At 43.5% G+C, this 20,858-nt stretch overlaps 1 protein-coding gene across 4 annotated transcripts in view; it reads left to right on the top strand.

Moving 5' to 3' along the window:
* Positions 1 to 20,858, top strand: part of RAC2 (Rac family small GTPase 2) — a 107,672-nt gene that overhangs the window by 28,424 nt on the left and 58,390 nt on the right. For 2 of the 4 annotated variants that reach the window (XM_077277261.1, XM_077277262.1), the window contains exons 2-5: positions 10,224 to 10,295; positions 16,436 to 16,540; positions 20,064 to 20,181; positions 20,715 to 20,777. In XM_077277261.1, coding sequence (XP_077133376.1) covers positions 10,224 to 10,295; positions 16,436 to 16,540; positions 20,064 to 20,181; positions 20,715 to 20,777 — 358 coding nt within the window. The remainder of the gene's footprint in view (positions 1 to 10,223; positions 10,296 to 16,435; positions 16,541 to 20,063; positions 20,182 to 20,714; positions 20,778 to 20,858) is intronic. The other 2 variants (XM_077277263.1, XM_077277265.1) reach the window with 1 other exon arrangement.

Genomic DNA, 20,858 nt, shown 5'->3' with positions numbered 1-20,858 from the left:
TGTGACTTCAGGCAAAGGAATGGTCAAGCAGGAGGAGGTTTGACTGGCTGGGAAACAGAGCTGGAAGGACATGGGCTTCAGATCTACTTTAGTCCTTCAGCCTCATTTGTATATTAATTCAGATTTGTCTGTAATTCGGGTATAATATCAGTACAATGACTCCCCATACCGTGGTCCAACACAGAATTGAACAGTCAATAACAAAGTGTCACATAACAACAATGCCTAAATGAAGGTACATAGAAAAACATCCAAAACATGACAATAATTTCTGTAAGGGTAAATAGATAGAGAGAGAGAGAGACTAGTAAGGAGTTTATGATATCGAAATCCTCCATATATCAATGTTGTCTCTCATATCCCTATTCTTATTAATACAAAGGGCCCTGAAGCAGTGTGCTGGGACATACCATGCAGCCAGATTAATAAAAATGGGAAAGTACGTAGATGGAATGAGATATACCTCTTTGAAGAGAAACCCAAACACCAGGAGAGATCCATTCAACATCCCCTCACCTCGACACGCGTTTCGCCACCAGCTTCTTCTGGTGGCACCTGTATGGGAACATGGTCTGATCATTCCACAGCTCATCGGCAGGGGAGTAAGTAAAAGAGTATACAGACAGGATATCAGAGAATTGCAATTGATTCTTTCTTTGAAGTAAAAACAGGCAATTAACTTATTTAACTCATGGAAAGAATCAGCTGAGATCCCATGCTGTGATATCAGTAGACTCTTTTACTTCACCCTCTGCACAAGAGATGTGGTATGATCAGACCATGTCCCTGTACGGTCAGACACAGCCATTACACAGTACACAGTAGGGGCACATGTATAAGATTATCTCAGCACAGGAACGTTTTATTTAAACACATCCAATTGTGGAAGATATTATTATTATTCTAAGATCTGTTGATTAAAATGAACTTTTGTTCGTGGGAAAACTCATTCTCTATATATTTTTCCATCCTTTGGTTGAATCTGATGGACATGTGTCTTTCATCTACCGTACTATGTAAGATATTTTGCAGTTGGATTGCAGGTAAGTATAATGCATGCGACTATCCTGCCTTAGGACACATTTAAACATTCCTAGGAACGAATGTTTCATGATTATTGGATTCTCTAAACTGGTCTGCAAAACACTCATTCGTCAGGTGAGATGAGTTTTAAAATCATTATTCTTGACAATACAATGTCCTGTGTAAACAGGAGATGTGATGCCAATAGCATTATGTTCTGTACCTACAGAATGATCTTATTAACCATTGTTCTGTGCACAGGGCTGCCACTAGAAATTTTGGGGCCCCATACTGGTAAATTTTTCGGGGCCCCCTTGAGACTCCACCCAGGCTCCACCCCAGCCCCGCCTCCACACTCCACCCCTCGAATTGTCCACAGTCCCATCGCTCTCTCTTTGAAAAACTCCACTTCTCACCTATCACACATTAACAGTTCCCATCACCAGATCACACATATAGCCAGCAGCTTTTGTTTTGGCCAAAAGATTTTTTAAGCCGCCACCATAACATGGTAGACACTTTTGGCCTGGCCCTACTCTGCTGTAACCTATTAAATATTTGTTAAAATATGCAATACAATTTAGGTATATTTTTATTTATTTTTCAATTTTTTAAATGACCAATAATATCACATACAAGGATCAAATACCGCTACACCATGTCAAGACCACATATTACCGCCACAGTGATCGAATAACATCAAATACTAGGAACAAATACCACAACACCATGACCAAACACCATATTATTACCACATAGTGACCAAATAGCACATACAAGGGACAAATACCACCGCACCATGACCAGACCACATATTACCACCACAAAGTGACCGAATACTACAATATTGATCAGTAATTAAAAAAACACAATACCATCACCATAAGTGCCATTATACCCAGGAGATCTGTACTTAGTATGCAGTGTCTGTGTACAGGTAATACAGTGATCACTGGTGATATTATACACAGGAGCTCTGTATATAATGTATAGGTAATACAGTGATCACTGGTGACATTATACACAGGAGCTCTGTATATAGTATACAGTGTATAGTGTCAGTGTATAGTTAACACACTGACTCACCAGTGACGTCTCTAGGTGAAGTCCTTCATCTTTCAACTTTCATCCAGCACAGACCGCCGCCACTTCTTCCAGCCAGGACTTGTCTCTGCAGGAAATAACACAGTTATCTCAAGCTCCGCTTGCAGAACACATTACTTAATTTTTCTCAACTTCTACATTACACCACATTAAGAAAAAAAGGTGACATAGTATCACTCTACACAGTAACAGGACCACGCCCCCATTTAAAACAGTATACTCAAAAAATAAAATAAATATATCACTGCAGTAATAATATCCCTTAATTAGCCCCTATGGTAAAAATATCCCCCATCCTGGCCCCCGTGTGTCTCATTCCTGGCTCCAGCCATATGTTCTCGCATCCTGCCCTCATGAGTATCCATTCTGCCCCATATGATCTCCCCATCCTGCCCCATCTGTCTCCATCGTATCCATTATGCCCCATGATCCTGCACGATCTGTCTCCAATCCTGCCCCTAGTGTCTCCAATCATGCCCACATGTCTTCCATTCTGCCTCGTGTCTCCAATCATGCCCCCAGTGTCTCCAGCATTTCTGCCCCCAGTGTCTCCATCATCTCTGCCCTGTGTGTCCAGCATCTCTGCCCCCAATGTCCAGCATCTCTGCCCCCAATGTCTAGCATCTCCGCCCCCAGTGTGCCCAGCATCTCTGCCCCAGTGTGTTCAGGCAGCATTTCTTCCCCCAGTGTGTCCAGCATCTCTGCCCCCAATGTCCAGCATCTCAGCCCCCAATGTCCAGCATTTCTGCCCCCAGTATGTCCAGCATTTCTGCCCCCAATGTCCAGCATTTCTGCCCCAGTGTGTCCAGCATTTCTGCCCCTGCATGTCCAGCATTTCTACCCCAGCGTGTCCAGCATCTCTGCCCCAGCGTGTCCAGCATCTCTGCCCCAGTGTGTCCAGCATCTCTGCCCCAATGTCCAGCATCTCAGCCCCCAATGTCCAGCATTTCTGCCCCCAGTGTGTCCAGCATTTCTGCCCCAGTGTATCCAGCATTTCTGCCCCAGCGTGTCCAGCATTTCTGCCCCAGCGTGTCCAGCATTTCTGCCCCAGCGTGTCCAGCATCTCTGCCCCAGCGTGTCCAGCATCTCTGCCCCAGCGTGTCCAGCATCTCTGCCCCAGTGTGTTCAGGCAGCATTTCTTCCCCCAGTGTGTCCAGCATCTCTGCCCCCAATGTCCAGCATCTCAGCCCCCAATGTCCAGCATTTCTGCCCCCAGTGTGTCCAGCATTTCTGCCCCAGTGTATCCAGCATTTTTGCCCCAGCGTGTCCAGCATTTCTGCCCCAGCGTGTCCAGCATCTCTGCCCCAGCGTGTACAGCATCTCTGCCCCAGTGTGTCCAGCATCTCTGCCCCAGTGTGTCCAACATCTTTGCCCCAGTGTGACCAGCATCCCTGCCCCAGTGTGTCCAGCATCTCTGCCCCAGTGTGTCCAGCATCTCTGCCCCCAGTGTGTCCAGGCAGCATTTCTGCCCCCAGTGTGTCCAGCATCTCTGCACCCAATGTCCAGCATCTCAGCCCACAATGTCCAGCACTTCTGCCCGCAACGTGTCCAGCATTTCTGCCCCCAATGTCCAGCATTTCTGCCCCAGTGTGTCCAGCATTTCTGCCCCAGCGTGTCCAGCATTTCTGCCCCAGCGTGTCCAGCATCTCTGCCCCAGCGTGTCCAGCATCTCTGCCCCAGCGTATCCAGCATCTTTGCCCCAGTGTGTCCAGCATCTCCACCCCAATGTCCAGCATCTCAGCCCCCAATGTCCAGCATTTCTGCCCCCAGTGTGTCCAGCATTTCTGCCCCAGTGTATCCAGCATTTTTGCCCCAGCGTGTCCAGCATTTCTGCCCCAGCGTGTCCAGCATCTCTGCCCCAGCGTGTACAGCATCTCTGCCCCAGTGTGTCCAGCATCTCTGCCCCAGTGTGTCCAACATCTTTGCCCCAGTGTGACCAGCATCCCTGCCCCAGTGTGTCCAGCATCTCTGCCCCAGTGTGTCCAGCATCTCTGCCCCAGTGTGTTCAGCATCTCTGTCCCAGTGTGTCCAGCATCTCTGCCCCAGTGTGTCCAGGCAGCATTTCTGCCCCCAGTGTGTCCAGCATCTCTGCCCCCAATGTCCAGCATCTCTGCCCCCAATGTCCAGCATCTCAGCCCACAATGTCCAGCACTTCTGCCCGCAGCGTGTCCAGCATTTCTGCCCCCAATGTCCAGCATTTCTGCCCCAGCGTGTCCAGCATCTCTGCCCCAGTGTGTCCAGCATTTCTGCCCCAGTGTGTTCAGCATCTCTGCTCCCAATGTCCAGCATCTCTGCCCCAATGTCCAGCGTCCCTGCCCCAGTGTGTCCAGCATTCTGCCCGGGGCCCCCTGGATCACAGCTCTCAAAAAAAACCAAAAAAAAACGAGTTCTTTCCTGGCCACGCTCCTGCGGTGAGCGAAGCTCACTCCCTCCACGCAGGTGAAGCGCGCATTCGCCGGTGGCTGACAATGACGTCAGACGCTGGCGAAGTGCGCGCTGCGGCTCAAGTCAGCTGCCAGCCTCTGATTGGCTGGCGGCTGTTAACTATTGCAGCTCCTGTAGGGGGGGCCCGGTGAGCAGATGAGACAGGGCCCGATGTGGGCCCCCTCTGCCCACCGGGCCCCATACACCAGTCAGGGCAGTAATGCCCTGATGGCGGCCCTGTCTGTGCATATAAAAGTGTGGTCAGCTCCTCTAAACGGGCAATTATACCACCACTAATTGGTTTGTATGTAGGGACTATTCACCGGCTGTGATCAGCCATTCTTTATGGGCCTTGCCATCCGATTTTTTTAATTCTCTTAGCAGTTAAGATAAACATTTCTCTTATCTTCCACATTTCCTGGTCTGATCTTGATTAATTTTGCTTTTTACTGACACTCACATGACAACGGTCATTTTTCTTCTATTTTGTAAGAGTGAATGACGCAAAGTGGCAAATATATTGGAACCAGTTAATGTAAATCTGGAGTTATCCTTTGTCAAATGTTACCCTGCTTTTCCACAATCCTGAATGCCAGATATGGTGCCTTATCCTGTAAAACATCCCTTTCTCCCACATCGTATCTGTATACTCAGTACTCGGTCGATATACCTGTTCTCACAAAATAACAGTCAACTTAAACTACTCTCTATACACATCCAACTAAAGTTGTCAGAACTCGCCAATATTGCTGAAAATATTAGTTAACAATTTAATGTGAATTGAAGCCTCTCGACTCTTCCCTGCAAGAAGACATTGGGAAACATAAGTGTCCAGCAGTTGGAATTCAGTTTCCCGCCTCTTTTGCTTTATGAGAGATACAGTAAATCATTAGTAAAGGAGACTGGCAGTGGCTTTCTCTGCTCCTTCCATTGAAAATTCATGAAGGTTCTTGTGTATAAATGTAGCTCATCGCTGAAGAAGAAACACCTACCTGCACTTTTCCACTGAAAGGGGTTGTTCAGCCTTTGGGTACAAGTCTGCAGTCACTGTATATGACTGCAGACATGTGAATCCTCACAAGTGCACATTGTGCTGTCAGGATTCTGTGGTACTGGTACTTGGAGCATACATACGGTCACATGTCGACTAGACGGGCACATCCTCTGCCAAAACAAGTTAATAGAGTGAGAACTGACACGACTAGTCAGAATGTGTCCGGAATTATCTAAATCGTATACCTACTGTCACATGACCATCCACTCCTGGCAACGGCACCGGAGAATCCTCATATCACGATGTGAGAATTCACAAGGCTGCAATCACATACAGTAAAGACGGACACAACTAGTCAGAATGTGTCCAGAAGTATCCAAATCATATACCTACTATCACATGACCATCCACTCCTGGCAGCGGCACTGAAGAATCCTCATATCACGATGTGAGAATTCACAAGGCTGCAATCACATACAGTAAAGACGGACACAACTAGTCAGAATGTGTCCAGAAGTATCCAAATCATATACCTACTATTACATGACCATCCACTCCTGGCAGCGGCACTGAAGAATCCTCACAGCGCAATGTAAAGATTCACAAGTCTGCAATCACATAGAGTGACTGCAGACTTGAACCCCAAAGCCAGACAACCCCTTTAGGCTATGTGCACACATTGCATTTTTGCTGGGTTTTTTCAGTGCAGATTTGTCACAAAACTTGAAGAGTCTCCTGATGCCAGCAAAGTGAATGAGAATCCTGAAGTCTCATGCACATGTTGCTTAATTCTGTCTTGCAGATTTGGTCCAGATTTAACTTTGCAGCATGTCAATTCTTTCAGCATTTACACAGCAAAATCACCAATTTTGCCTCTGCGTTTTTCTTGTCAAGAGATGTAGAAATGGTGCCGAAATTTCTGCACCAAATACTTACCGTGTGTGTACATACCCTTAAGCCGGACATCAGCTCAGTTGGCCATTCATTAGTTTACAAAGTCATGGATGGCCACAATAATCCCTTTACTGCCATAGATCAACAGAGATTCCGAGATTAACACCTTCATTGCCTTTAAGTCCCCCATACACATTAGACTAATGTTGGCTGAACTCACATATATCGATGGTTTTGGCCTACGGTCTTATGTGTATGTGAGGGGTAGAGCCATGGCCGTACTTATGGCCAAGAGCATATGCGTTAGCGTGCCCTGGTCTCCCTTCACATGAATATAGTGTCCCCACTGGCGCATACCTTCCACTTCACCTTCTGTACCGTTGGGGTCCCATTTCTTCCTCTTTCCCTGTACTCTTCTCCTAGTCACACAGCACGTGCCTGGGACGGACCATATCACACGGTTCCTCAGCGTCCTCCCTGTTCAAACTCTCTGTGTTTGGGGGTTCCCTCAGCCATTTTGTGCCAGATCTGAGGGCATCAGCCCATGCGATGATCTGCCACATGGTGAGTGACCTGCCCTTCATAGCTGCTGTGACTTCTCCTGCAGCTCCAATTCTTACTAATGCTATCACTGCTGCTGCTCTGCTGCTGATATGGCCTAATGGCCCTAGATAGCTGGGCTTTTCCCTTGGAACATTTTCGTAGTCACTGTGCGGTTCCGGGCATTAAGCCTGTCGGGACTGTCAGGACACTAAGGCCTCCTGAGCTATTCAGCTACCAGGCTTCTCTCCTCTCAAACCAGGAAATCCTCCTCTCTTATCCCACAGTGGCCCCTCCTATTTTAATTAAGTACAGTGCTCAAACTACTAATACAAGGTGCTCCCTCTAGGGGTCCTATTAGGCGCTTTCCCTAGCCAAATAGCATACATTGTGCAGGAGCATTAGATCAATACACATACAGTTAGGTCCATATATATTTGGACACAGACAACATTTTTCTAATTTTGGGTATAGACATTACCACAATGAATTTTAAACAAAACAATTCCGATGCAGTTGAAGTTCAGACTTTCAGCTTTCATTTGGGGGTATCCACATTAAAATTGGATGAAGGGTTTAGGAGTTTCAACTCCTTAACATGTGCCTCCCTGTTTTTAAAGGGACCAAAAGTAATTGGACAGATTAAATAATTTTAAATAAAATGTTCATTTTTAGTACTTGGTTGAAAACCCTTTGTTGGCAATGACTGCCTGAAGTCTTGAACTCATGGACATCACCAGACGCTGTGTTTCTTCCTTTTTGATGCTCTGCCAGGCCTTCACTGCGGTGGTTTTCAGTTGCTGTTTGTTTGTGGGCCTTTCTGTCTGAAGTTTAGTCTTTAACAAGTGAAATGCATGCTCAATTGGGTTGACATCAGGTGACTGACTTGGCCATTCAAGAATATTCCACGTCTTTGCTTTAATAAACTCCTGGGTTGCTTTGGCTTTATGTTTTGAGTCGTTGTCCATCTGTAATATGAAACGATGACCAATCAGTTTGGCTGCATTTGGCAGGATCTGAGCGCACAGTGTGGGTCTGAATACCTCAGAATTAATTTGGCTGCTTCTGTCCTGTGTGACATCATCAATAAACACTAGTGACCCAGTGCCACTGGCAGCCATGCATGCCCAAGCCATCACACTGCCTCCGCTGTGTTTTACAGATGATGTGGTATGCTTTGGATCATGAGCTGCACCACGCCTTCGCCATACTTTTCTCTTTCCATCATTCTGGTAGAGGATGATCTTGGTTTCATCTGTCCAAAGAATGTTCTTCCAGAACTGTGCTGGCTTTTTTAGTTGTTTTTTTTAGCAAAGTCCAGTCTAGCCTTTTTCTTCTTGATGCTTATGAGTGACTTGCACCGTGCAGTGAACCCTCTGAATTTACTTTCATGCAGTCTTCTCTTTATGGTAGATTTGGATATTGATACGCCGACCTCCTGGAGAGTGTTGTTCACTTGGTTGGCTGTTGTGAAGGGGTTTCTCTTCACCATGGAGATTATTCTGCGATCATCCACCACTGGTGTCTTACGTGGGCGCTCAGGTCTTTTTGCATTGATGAGTTCACCAGTGCTTGCTTTCTTTCTCAGGATGCACCAAACTGTTGATTTTGCCACTCCTAATATTGTAGCAATTTCTCGGATGTTTTTTTTTTCTGTTTTCGCAGCTTAAGGATGGCTTGTTTCACCTGCATGGAGAGCTCCTTTGACCGCATGTTTACTTCACAGCAAAACCTTCCAAATGCAAGCACCACACCTCAAATCAACTCCAGGCCTTTTATCTGCTTAATTTAGAATGACATAACGAAGGGACTGCCCACACCTGTCCATGAAATAGCCTTGAAGTCAATTGTCCAATTACTTTTGGTCCCTTTAAAAACAGGGTGGCACAGGTTAAGGAGCTGAAACTCCTAAACCCTTCATCCAATTTTAATGTGGATACCCTCAAAAGAAAGCTGAAAGTCTGAACTTCAACTGCATCTGAATTGTTTTGTTTAAAATTCATTGTGGTAATGTCTATAACCAAAATTAGAAAAATGTCGTCTCTGTCCAAATATATACGGACCTAACTGTAAAATATGCAATCCAACAGTAAAACCTTATATAATAATAGAACATGATGATACGAGTGTGTGTGTGTGTGTCGGGTGGAATAGCACCACCTTTGAACCCCCTTACATGTATGGTGCTAATTGGATATGTCTGACTTCAGATTGCCGATCGCATTGTTCTCCCTGAGATAAGCCACCAGCCAACTTGTGAGTCAATGGTTTTCTCCTAGAAAAGACAGGAGCGCCCAGCCTAGTGAGCAGTCATGTGAATTGGAGAGTCAACTGAGAAGGCTGCTAGTCAATTGATCTCCCATTGTTTGGTCAACAACAGACATCTAACATATATGGCCAGCCTTATGACCACCATGGACCCTGACTTGAACTCCTTTACTGTCCTAGGCCATCACTGATGCTGACATGAATCACTTTCAGTGTCCTAGAGTACAAAATATTAACCTATTCACTACTCTAGGTTACCATCGATCCTGACTTGAACCTGTCTACTGTCTTAGGCATCCAAAGCTCCTGACATTAACTCTTTTCTTCCCTAGACAACCAGGGATTTTGATATTAATTCAGTCACTGCCCTAAAACACAAGAGATCCTGACATCAACATGTCACTGTCCTGGTCCACCAGTGATTCTGACATTGATTCCCTCACTGCTCTAAACCACCAGGGATCCTGATCTTAACTTCTTTACTGTCCTTAGACCACCATATTCATTTCTTCACCACCACAGAAAACAAGATACGGTATATTAATAATAACCTCTTAACTGTCCTTGAGCAGCAACTAATTGGGATCTTAAGAATTAAAGGATTTGACGGGTGTTGAAAAAATTTGCATCTTAGGGATGGATCTTTTTAAAATAACAAATGAGGAAAGTCATGACTGCGCTGTTGCTATGCAATAGAGCAACTGAACCTGTGATCGGCTGCAGCGGTCAGATAACCAGAAGAATGTGTCATCAGATAAACTATTGAAGTCACACTGTTCTAGTTAGCTGACCGCTGCAGCCAATCATAGGCTTCAGTGGTCTTGTGACATCCAGATGGTGCATGCATTGCTTCCAGAGCCTCTACAGACAACCCGAGAAAACTGTGCCGGAACCAACATTTGTGATTTTGAAATAGACAGATATGTTCCTGCTTACAGTAAAGAAGTCACTTAATGCTTTTGCCTTTCTCTTACAGAGCGGTGGGAAAAACATGTCTGCTCATCAGTTACACAACTAATGCCTTCCCTGGAGAATATATCCCCACTGTGTAAGTACAATCTTATGCTCACCAGTTCAATTAAAGGATCCTTGAAAGGAGTGAAGAAATGATTAGTAAACACTTTTTCATTGAATCTTTAGAAAAAAAACTTTGTACTGGAAAAAAAAAAACAAAGAAAAGCACGATGCATAATGAAATTTGATGCCTAAATCTACCTGTGCATGTTCCCCGAAGAACCCTATTTTTGCATGTTTTAATAATTCCTTCCTTTTAGCTTTCCAAGGCTTTTATGTTGGTGAGTATGCTGTTCATACACTTAAGAGACGCAAGATCTGTCATCCGCGGTAATGGAGGTGGTGGAAGTCACTTCTTTTTCAAACTCCAGGATAGATCATGGCAGCTTTGGGTTAATCTTTGCCAAGTTGTCAAGAGGCGCAACTTGAAGTTTCTAGGAAAAATATATAAAGGACTCCTAACTTTGTTAGTTCATATTGGTAGAGGAGCCTTTAGCCAACCTAGGACATCAGGACTCAGGTACATCTGTGCTCTGCCTCAGTTATGGCATTTTCTACATTTTTTTCATACTTTTCTAACTTTAACTAGAGCTAGATTAGGACTAGGGTTAGGGATAAGATTTATGGTTATGGCTAGGTTTAGGGTTATGGCTAAGTTTAGGGTTAGGGCTAGGTTTAGGGTTATGGCTAGGCTTAGGGTTATGGCTAAGTTTAGGGTTAGAGCTAGGTTTAGGGTTATGGCTAGGTTTAGGGTTAGGACTAAGTTTAGGGTTAGGGCTAGGTTTAGGGTTAGGGCTAGGTTTAGGGTTAGGGCTAAGTTTAGGGTTAGGGCTAGGTTTAAAGTTATGGCTAGGTTTAGGGTTAGGGCTAAGTTTAGGGTTAGGGCTAGATTTATGGTTATGGCTAGGTTTAGGGTTATGGCTAGGTATAGGGTTAGGGCTAAGTTTAGGGTTAGGGCTAGATTTAGGGTTAATGCTAGGTTTAGGGTTAGGGCTAGGTTTAGGGTTAGGGCTAGGTTTAGGGTTAGGGCTAGGTTTAAAGCTTTGGCTAGGTTTAGGGTTAGGGCTAAGTTTAGGGTTAGGGCTAGATTTATGGTTATGGCTAGGTTTAGGGTTATGGCTAGGCATAGGGTTAGGGCTAAGTTTAGGGTTAGGGCTAGGTTTAGGGTTAGGGCTAGGTTTAGGGTTAGGGCTAGGTTTAGGGTTAGGGCTAGATTTATGGTTATAGCTAGGTTTAGGGTTATGTCTAGGGTTAGGGCTAAGTTTAGGGTTAGGGCTAAGTTTAGGGTTAGGGCTAAGTTTAGGGTTATAGCTAGGTTTAGGGTTATGGCTAGGTTTAGGGTTAGGGCTAAGTTTAGGGTTAGGGCTAGGTTTAGAGTTAGGGCTAGGTTTAGGGTTAGGGCTAGGTTTAGGGATAGGGCTAAGTTTAGGGTTAGGGCTAAGTTTAGGGTTAGTGCTAGGTATAGGGTTAGGTGTTATGATCCCAAGTGGCTGAGGATCACAAATAGACCAGCAAGTGATTAAACTAAGGATGAGCTCTAGGGAGATGGTAACTGGACTGATCGCAAATCTGAACCTATCCAACACAACTAGAGGTAGCCGGTGAACGCGCCTAAAAAATTCCTAGACGTCTCGAGCCAGCCTGAGGAACTAGCTACCCATAAAGAGAAAGAAAGACCTCGCTTGCCTCCAGAGAAATAATCCCCAAAGATATAGAAGCCCCCAACAAATATTAACGGTGAAGTAAGAAGAAGGCACATACATAGGGATGAAATCAGATTCAGCAAAAGAGGCCCACTAGTACTAGAAAGCAGAAAATAGAGCAGGGGTCTATGCGATCAATAAAAAACCCTTACAAAATATCCATCCTGAGATTTCAAGAACCCACACACCAACTAACGGTGTGTGGGGAGAAACTCAGCCCACTAGAGCAACCAGCAAGCGAGGGAATTACATATTAGCAAGCTGGAACAGAAAACATGATAAACACTGCTGATCAAAAAATGAGCAAACAAAACTTAGCTTGTCCTGGATGGACTGGGAGCAAGGTAGTCAGAAGGAATCTGAGTTGCACTGATTACATCGACAGCCGGCAACAAGTGGAAGTAAAACAGAGCTATATAGGAACCTCCCAGAGGATAACGAACCAGCTGATAGCCAGAGACCAGCAGGATAACAGACAAAGCCACCAGGGGGAGCCCAAAGCAAAAGTCACACCATACCATCAGTGACCACAAGAGGGAGCCTGAACACAGAGTTCACAACAGTTAGGGCTAAGTTTAGGGTTATAAAATAGTTACATAAAATGTAGCTAAAAACTCAAAAATATATTCTATCAATGTATAACTTTCATTTTCTAAAGTTTCATACTGAATTACAGCAAAAAGTAGAAAAAAAATAGAAAGTTAAAGTGCAAATTTCATTAAAATGCAATACATGGGCTTGGGGTATAATGGGTTTAATACTCCACTGTTGGAAGGGGCTCAGGGAGTGCAATAAGGGAAAGAGGGGAAAACACTTGCCTTATCCCAAGCGCTGGGAATACACGCTATGCCATTGCATGCAGATATGTCTTCCTGATGCAAGGTGGAGATGGCTATGATGCTGATTAATGGACCTTATATATTTTGGCAGCAACCTGGGAAAACAGTAAAATCTCCCCGTGCCACATGTTATGTGCAGTTTTTGTGCCACATATCAGTATTTTCAGCGTTTATTTATGGCCTCCCCTGCGAGTAAATGTAAGATACCTAAAAATATAGTGTAGAATTTTGCAGAAGTGTATTATCCACTGCGCCAAAAAGCTGTAATCAGAAACTGACTGTAAATGCCGGAAGAAAATGGCTTTTCTGACATCTTTCAATAACGTTCTGTCTGCAGAAATATATTTGCAGTGATATCTGACCGTAATTTTTACTGTGTGATAAAGCAATACATCACACAAAGCAAAATTACACCTGGGTGATGGAAAGGTAAAAATGAATGCAGTTTTCATATGGGTTTCACTGACAGAATCACAGTAAAAAAAAAGTACGGCAGCTCTTTCATGGCCTAATAATGGATTTATTTATATCCGATTTTTTTCCCTAAGGCTTATTCAGAAGCCAGTTTGTCACGGTTTTCACAGATAGAACCTTTTATAGTCTGTGGGGCTGTTCCCATTTCTGCATGAAAACAGGGAGACTTGTCTGATTTTTATTTGGTTTAAGGATCAAACTCGCCAATGAAAGGCTATGGGTTTGGGAAAAAAAATCGAACAGCACTCATAAGCCATCTGCGAAGCTCACATCAGTTTTGGGGGGAGGGTTGCAACCAAGAAAAACTCATGAAACTGATGGTAAAAACTGGCACGCTGACCAAACTCTGATGAAAATATGATCTAAAACACCGATGGAAATTGGTCAGTTTTTTGCGTACGAGAAACATCATTGATGTCTGAATGACCCGTTAAATTCATTGATTTCTGTGATTTGTAAATGTGAATCTGGATATAAAAATAAACAGGGGGCAAAGGAGGGGGGGGGGCAAAATATCTGGGTAGGCTGCTAATCTATGTAACCATGTTTACAAGTAAGATTGAGTCCCCTGATTGTAAGTATAGTTCGAACCTCAACCGATGACCATCCTGTTACTGCAAATCAGTCCATACTCAAAGACCATTACTAATATTACTGCCATACAGTGACCATATAGTGGTAGGTACGAGTCCTGCAGAACATATACGTAATTACAGCATAGTTATAGATAGTGACTTACAACTGATGTTCTTTCTGATGGAGTCGATCACTTTTCCTATATTTTCCATCTGGCCCAGACCGACATGACGAATTCTATCAGATAGGAGTCGGCTGCAGAGCATAAAACAAAGACACATTTGACTTCTCACATTTCCAATACCGTCCACATCTATTCCCAACCTGCTCAATCTCCTCATCCTACTGATACCCGAATGCTGAGCCGCTGCTGCCTTATGTGTTCCGATTACTGCATCTAATGTGTGGCACAAAAACAGCGCTGCTCTTAGTGCCCCATATAATAATGCCCATCGCTGTGCTCCTTACGAAGTAAAGTGTCTCATTTGTGCCCTCTAGATTGTAAAATCACCCCCTATAAAATAATAATACCCTGTGCTAGTTCCCTAGAAAACAGTGCCTACATTTTGGAAGCAATAATGTCCTTTGCATGCCCCCTTGACAGTAACAATACCCTCAATGCCGCTATAACAATAACGCCCCTCTTAAGTGCCCACTTCACATTTAACAATGTCCCCTTAGTTACCCCATATACACTAATAATGCCCCCTAAGTCCTCTATGTACAGTAGCAATGTCTCCTGAGTCATCCCATGTACAGTAATAATATCCACTGAGTCCCCCATGTACAGCTCACCTATGCACAGTATGATGCCCCCATAGCTCCTCCACGCACAGTATAATGCCACCACAGCTCCCCTATACAAAGTATGATATTGCTCCCTGCTTCCCTATACACAGTATGATGACCTCACTGCTCCCCCTTACACAGCATGATCGGCCCATAGCTCCCATATCCACATTATCATGGCCCCCATAGTCCCCCACACTGTATGATGCCCCCACTGCTCCCCTATACACAAGATAGTATCCCCATAGCTCTCTTATAAACATAATAATGCTCCCCCACACAGTATGATGGCCTCAATAGTAGTCCTTACACAATACAACATCCCGAAAACCACCCTCCTCGATGTAGGGCAAGGATGAGTCTGGCATCATGATGTCATCACACTGATCAACCCCAACTCCAGGCCATCACTCTGCCATTCTTTAGGCCAGAGGCCTAAAGCGACCTGCAACCTACATAACGGAGACCAGTAGTGAAGAGGAACTATTTCTCCACAGTCTACACACTGATACAGTTAAGATTGGCAGTTGCTCTGCGTGGACTCCTCCGAGTGAGGAGCCATGGACAATCGGCCCTTCTGGCACCCCGGTAGCTACACTACTGAAAAGATCCTATCATGAGATGTACTGTAAATGACAAGCGTGTTTTACTGCCTAACCGAGATGATTAGCTTTCACACTGGACAACATTAAAGGGAACCTGTCACCCCCAAAATCGATGGTGAGGTAAGCTCACCAGCATCAGGGGCTTCTCTACAGCATTCTGTAATGCTTTAGATAAGCCCTCGATGCTACCTGACAGATGAGAAAAAGACATTAGATTATACTCACCCAGGGGCGGTCCCGCTCCAATGGGTGTCTCAGGTCCGGTACAGCGCCTTCCATCTTCATTCCATGATGTCCACTTCTGATCTTCGCACCACGGCTCCAGCGCAGGCGTACTTTGTCTGCCCTGTTGAGGGCAGAGCAAAGTACTGCAGTGCGCAGGCGCCGGAAAGGACAGAGAGGCCCGGCGCCTGCGCACTGCAGTACTTTGCTCTGCCCTCAACAGGGCAGACAAAGTACGCCGGAGCCGGAGCCGCGGCATGAAGACCAGAAGAGGACGTCATCTGATGAAGATAGGAGGTGCCGGACTGGACCTGAGACACCCATTGGACTGGACCGCAGTGGGACCGCCCCTGGGTGAGTATAATCTAACCTCTTTTTCTCCTCTTTCAGGTAACATCGGGGCTTATCTACAGCATTCCAGAAAGCTGAAGATAAGCCCCTGATGACGGTGAGCTTACCTCACCATCGATTTTGGGGGTGACAGGTTCCCTTTAAAAGTAATAAGAGTATACTGCTAAGTATTTCTTGGTTATCTACTTATTCTTAGTTAAAAAAACCTGTGCTTTCAGACCTCAAATAATTCAAAGAAAACAAGTTCATAATCATTTAGAAACAACAATATAATGTTTTAACTCAGGAAGAGTTCAGAAATCAATATTTTGTGGAATAACCAAGATTTTTAATCACAGTTTTCATGTGTTTTGGCATGCTTTCCACCAGTCTTTCACACTACTTCTGGCGCAAAAATGTAAGCAGTTCTTCTTTGTTTGATGGCTTGTGACTATCCATCATCCTCTTGATTACACTCCAGAGGTTTTAAATGGGGTTCAGGTCTGGAGATTGGGCTGCCCATGACAGGGTTTTGATGTGGTGGTCTCTTAATTTTAGCCAGAGCTGTATATTTTTCCTTAGTTATAGAACAACTTTACAGAGTTTGTGAAAGTGATCTACCAATATTGTTTGCAGGTACACTTCAACAGTGTCTCTTGACTTCTGTTACGAGCACAAATGCAGCGAGGGAAGAGACAGATTTCTTACTCAGATAAGGAAGTTTTTGTGCACCACTGACAGGTACTTTATATATGGCATGAAATTATGGAGATATTACTCTGAAAGCCATATTCAGTAATGTGGTATCCGATTGGGAAAACCTATGTATGTCACTGTATGAAGTCACATACAGGGCAGAAGAGCTCGCTCCCCGGTAGTCTATAGGCATCGTATAGGTTTTATGACTTGGTAGTATGGGTGTATACATAAGACACAATGGAACAGAAATAAAAAGAAACTCCCAAACAAAAGTGTGAACACAACCGGAGGCTGTCGGTCAAAAACGGAGACCTCTGTTTTTTTTATTCGATTTGTAGAGTAAACTTTCCTGTTCAAGGGAATGGTAATTCTTGTTAATGTCTACATGTATAACCATGCAGACTTTATCAGTATCCTAATAATATTATATTACCAGATTTTGGTTATTAAGAATGGACTTGTGATAAAATCACAGGTCTACAAAAAAAGTTTTATTTCAGGTGCTAAGGTTTTTTGTTTTTTTTTATGAATTTAGGGTATTTTGAGAATGCTGAAATAAAAAATTCCATTACTTTTTGTGGAATTGATTCTAGTTTTGAGATAATTCAACCATGAAAATAATCCATTCCTACAATGTGACTTGTGTGTGATAACAAATGCAATAGCTTTTGGTCTTTTGACTCTTTAACCCCTTTCCACTTTGGGCATAATAATACACCCACATCGGACTCCATCCCTTTGATATGTGCTCCGGCGCTGAGCCCACATCTTTCCTGGCACATGTCAGCTGTTTTGAACAGCTGACATGTGCCTATAACAGCCGCGGGTGGAATCGCGATCCACCGGCGGCTGTTAACCATTAAATGCAACTGTCAATCTCTGACAACAGCATTTAACTCGTGCTTCCAGGAAGAGCAACAGATATCCCACCCATCTCGCCCATCGGTCACCCTGTCACGTGATCGTGGGTCACCGATGGGTTGGCATGACAACCAGAGGTCTCCAGCAGACCTTTATGGCTGTCATAGCCAATTTGCTGTGAGCGCTGCTCGTTTGTTGGTGTTCATAGCTAGTGAGCATTTCTGCTACATACAGGCGATCTGACCATTGCCTGTATGTAGCAAAGCCGATCAGGTTATGGCAGCTTCTAGTCTCCCATGAAGACTATTGAAGCATGCAAAAAGTTTAAAAAGTTTTTAAAAATATTTAAAAAATAGAAAAAGTATAAAAGTTCAAATCACCCACCTTTCGCCTCATTCAAAATAAAATGATAAAAAAATCAAACATACACATATTTAGTATCGCTGCATTCAGAATTGCCTGATATATCAATATAAAAAATAAATTAGCCTGATTGCTAAATGGCGTAACGAGAAAAAAAGTCAAAACTCAAGAATTACGTTTATTTGGTCATCACTACATTGCAATAAAATGCAACGGGCGATCAAAAGATCGTATCTGCACCAAAATGGTATCAATAAAAACATCAGCTCTGCGCACAAAAAAATAAGCCATTACCCAACCCCAGATCCCGAAAAATGGAGACACTACGGATCTCGGGAAATGGCGCCATTTTTATTTTGGGATTTGTTTTTTCAAAGAAGGAATATAAACCAGCTCACCCGTGATGCATAAACCAAACCTCGGGAGCACGGACCCACTGTGTCCAGGCATATAATGTCCAAAAAAGAAAAGAATGTCCAGCTTCACCAAGTCCGTAAAAAAGAGTTTTCTTTATTCACAAACTTTAAACATGGAGGATACAGACTTCAGCACGAACCATATGGGTAAGAATCTCAACGCGTTTCTGGAGACTAAGCTCCCTTAATCATTATTATGCAGCTCCACCTTCTATGGGAGGTGGAGCCGCATATTCATCACTGTAATGAGCGGCACCACGTGACCGCTCATACAGGACAAGCTTCGGCGCTGAGAGGAAGCATCGAGGGAGCTGGGTGAGTATTTTAATGCCAGCGGGCGGGCGCACAGGGGGTGGGAGGAGGCAGGTGACAAGGATCTATATTTTAAACACAAAAATAATAAAAAAACATTGATTTTTCATTCCTTCTCTCCAGCGAACGCTGCTGGGGAGAAGAAATGAATGGCGGCTTCAGCACCACACGCTGGGGGGACAGCGCTTACTGTAGCGCTGTCTCCTGCATGGTCCGTGTGGTACTCAGTTGGCAACACGGGCAGCACACGGACAGCATCCGCGTGCGATACGTGTTTACACAGACCCATTGACTTTAATGGGTCCGTGTGATCCGTGCACTCCCACGAACACTGACATGTCTCTGTGTTTTTCACACAGACACACGGTCCATGAAAACACGCTGACATGTGCAGAGACACATTGATTTTAATGTGTCTACGTGAGTCAGTGTCTCCGGTACGTGAGGAAACTGACACCACACGTACCGGAGCCACTGACGTGTGAAACCAGCCTAAAAGTCAGAACTCTTCTGTATTTAATGAATTAATTAACTATTATCCCCTTACTGCCATTGGATGGGATAATACTTCCAGTGGCAGTACCCCCGCTTTCAAGTTGTGGCAGCTTCTAGCCTCCCATGGAGGATATTGAAGCATGCCAAAACTTAAAGAAAAATAGTTTTTAAAAATATATATAAAAAAAATATATAAAAGTTTAAATCACCCCCCTTTCGCCCCATTCAAAATAAAACAATAATAAAAAAATCAAACATGCACATATTTGGTTACGTCGCGTTTAGAATCGGCCGCTCTATCAATAAAAAAAAGCATTAACCTGATCGCTAAACGGCGTAGTGAGAAAAAAAATCGAAATTACAATTTTTTTTTGGTGGCTGCGACTTTGCATTAAAATGCAATAATGGGAGATCCAAAGAATATATCTGGCCAGTAGTGGTATCATTAAAAATGTCAGCAAAAAATAAGCCCTCACTTAACCCCAGATCACGAAAAATGGAGACGCTATGGGTGTCGGAATATTGTGAAATTTTTTATTTTTTATTTTTTTTTTTTAGCAAATTTTGGAATTTTTTTTCACCACTTAGATAAAAAAGAACCTAGACATGTTTGATGTCTATGAACTCGTAATGACCTGAAGAATTATAATGGCAAGTCAGTTTTAGCATTTAGTGAACCTTGCAAAAAAGCCAAACAAAAAACAAGTGTGGGATTGCACTTTTTTTTTGCAATTTCACCGCACTTGGAATTTTTTTTCCCATTTCCTAGTGCACAACATGGTAAAACCAATGGTGTTGTTCAAAGTACAACTCATCCCGCAAAAAATAAGCCCTCACATGGCCTTATTATGGCTCTGTGAAAAAGAGGAGCAAAAAACGAAAACGCAAAAAAGAAGAGGAGGAAAAAACAAAAACGCAAAACTGAAAAAAGCTCTGGGGGCTAATGGGTTAAACATCTCAGAAACTAGAGCCAATCTGGCAAAACTGAAGAAATATTCTTAATCAGCACCATAAACATAATATAAAACCGTTCAAACATCGTTGGCACCAAAATCACTGTATAATAGCGTGATAGTATCATCAAGAAAAAAAACTTTTACAATTGCTATTTTTAACAGGTTTGACAACTATTCAGCTAATGTCATGGTGGACAGTAAGCCAGTGAATCTGGGATTATGGGATACAGCGGGACAGGAAGACTATGATCGTCTGAGGCCACTTTCTTACCCCCAAACGGTAAGGTGATAAAATATAGCACAATCACATTGTAGTCATTAAGAAGAGAAAATTGTAGAAAGTTTTTTTCTGACGCGAACCAAATCAAATAATATCAAATCATTTCACTATATTTTATTTCTTGTAGGGCCACTGTTAAAAGTCACATGCATTGTCCAACCATATTGAAATATTCTACTTTAATGTGTTTTTTTTCCATTTTCAAATGTATAATTAATGGTGTATTTATGTTTATAATTCTTCTCGAAGAAAAAATAACTCTCCATAGAGCTGTTAGGAAAAGGCGCCTCAGCAGAAGAAGCTATTTTGCCCTCTTAAGAAGGAATTGTCAAGTCCGCACAATGTTATAAAAAGCTCATTTGTCATCTTAAAGGGGGTCAGTGGCCCAGTAACATTAACATTAGTTTAGGTTAGCCAACCTTTGAAGGGATAAGCTAGGTGTGTATAATTCTTACGCATAATTTCAGATCCTACAGACATTCTCATATTAAAGTAAATCGTGGCTCATGTGCTTTATGTTTTTTATTCTGTAGGATGTTTTCCTCATTTGTTTTTCATTGGTGAGTCCAGCGTCCTATGAAAATGTGCGAGCAAAGGTAAGAATGGTTATGCTTTTAGTTTTAAACAGTTATTGAGTTTTATATATACAGCTCTGGCAAAAATGAAGAGGCCACTGC

This window comes from Ranitomeya variabilis, chromosome 8 (genome assembly GCF_051348905.1).
Source record: "Ranitomeya variabilis isolate aRanVar5 chromosome 8, aRanVar5.hap1, whole genome shotgun sequence".
NCBI classification, from domain to species: domain Eukaryota; kingdom Metazoa; phylum Chordata; class Amphibia; order Anura; family Dendrobatidae; genus Ranitomeya; species Ranitomeya variabilis.
The sequence above is the reverse complement of the archived record's forward strand: the minus strand, read 5'-3'. Positions and strand labels throughout refer to the sequence as shown.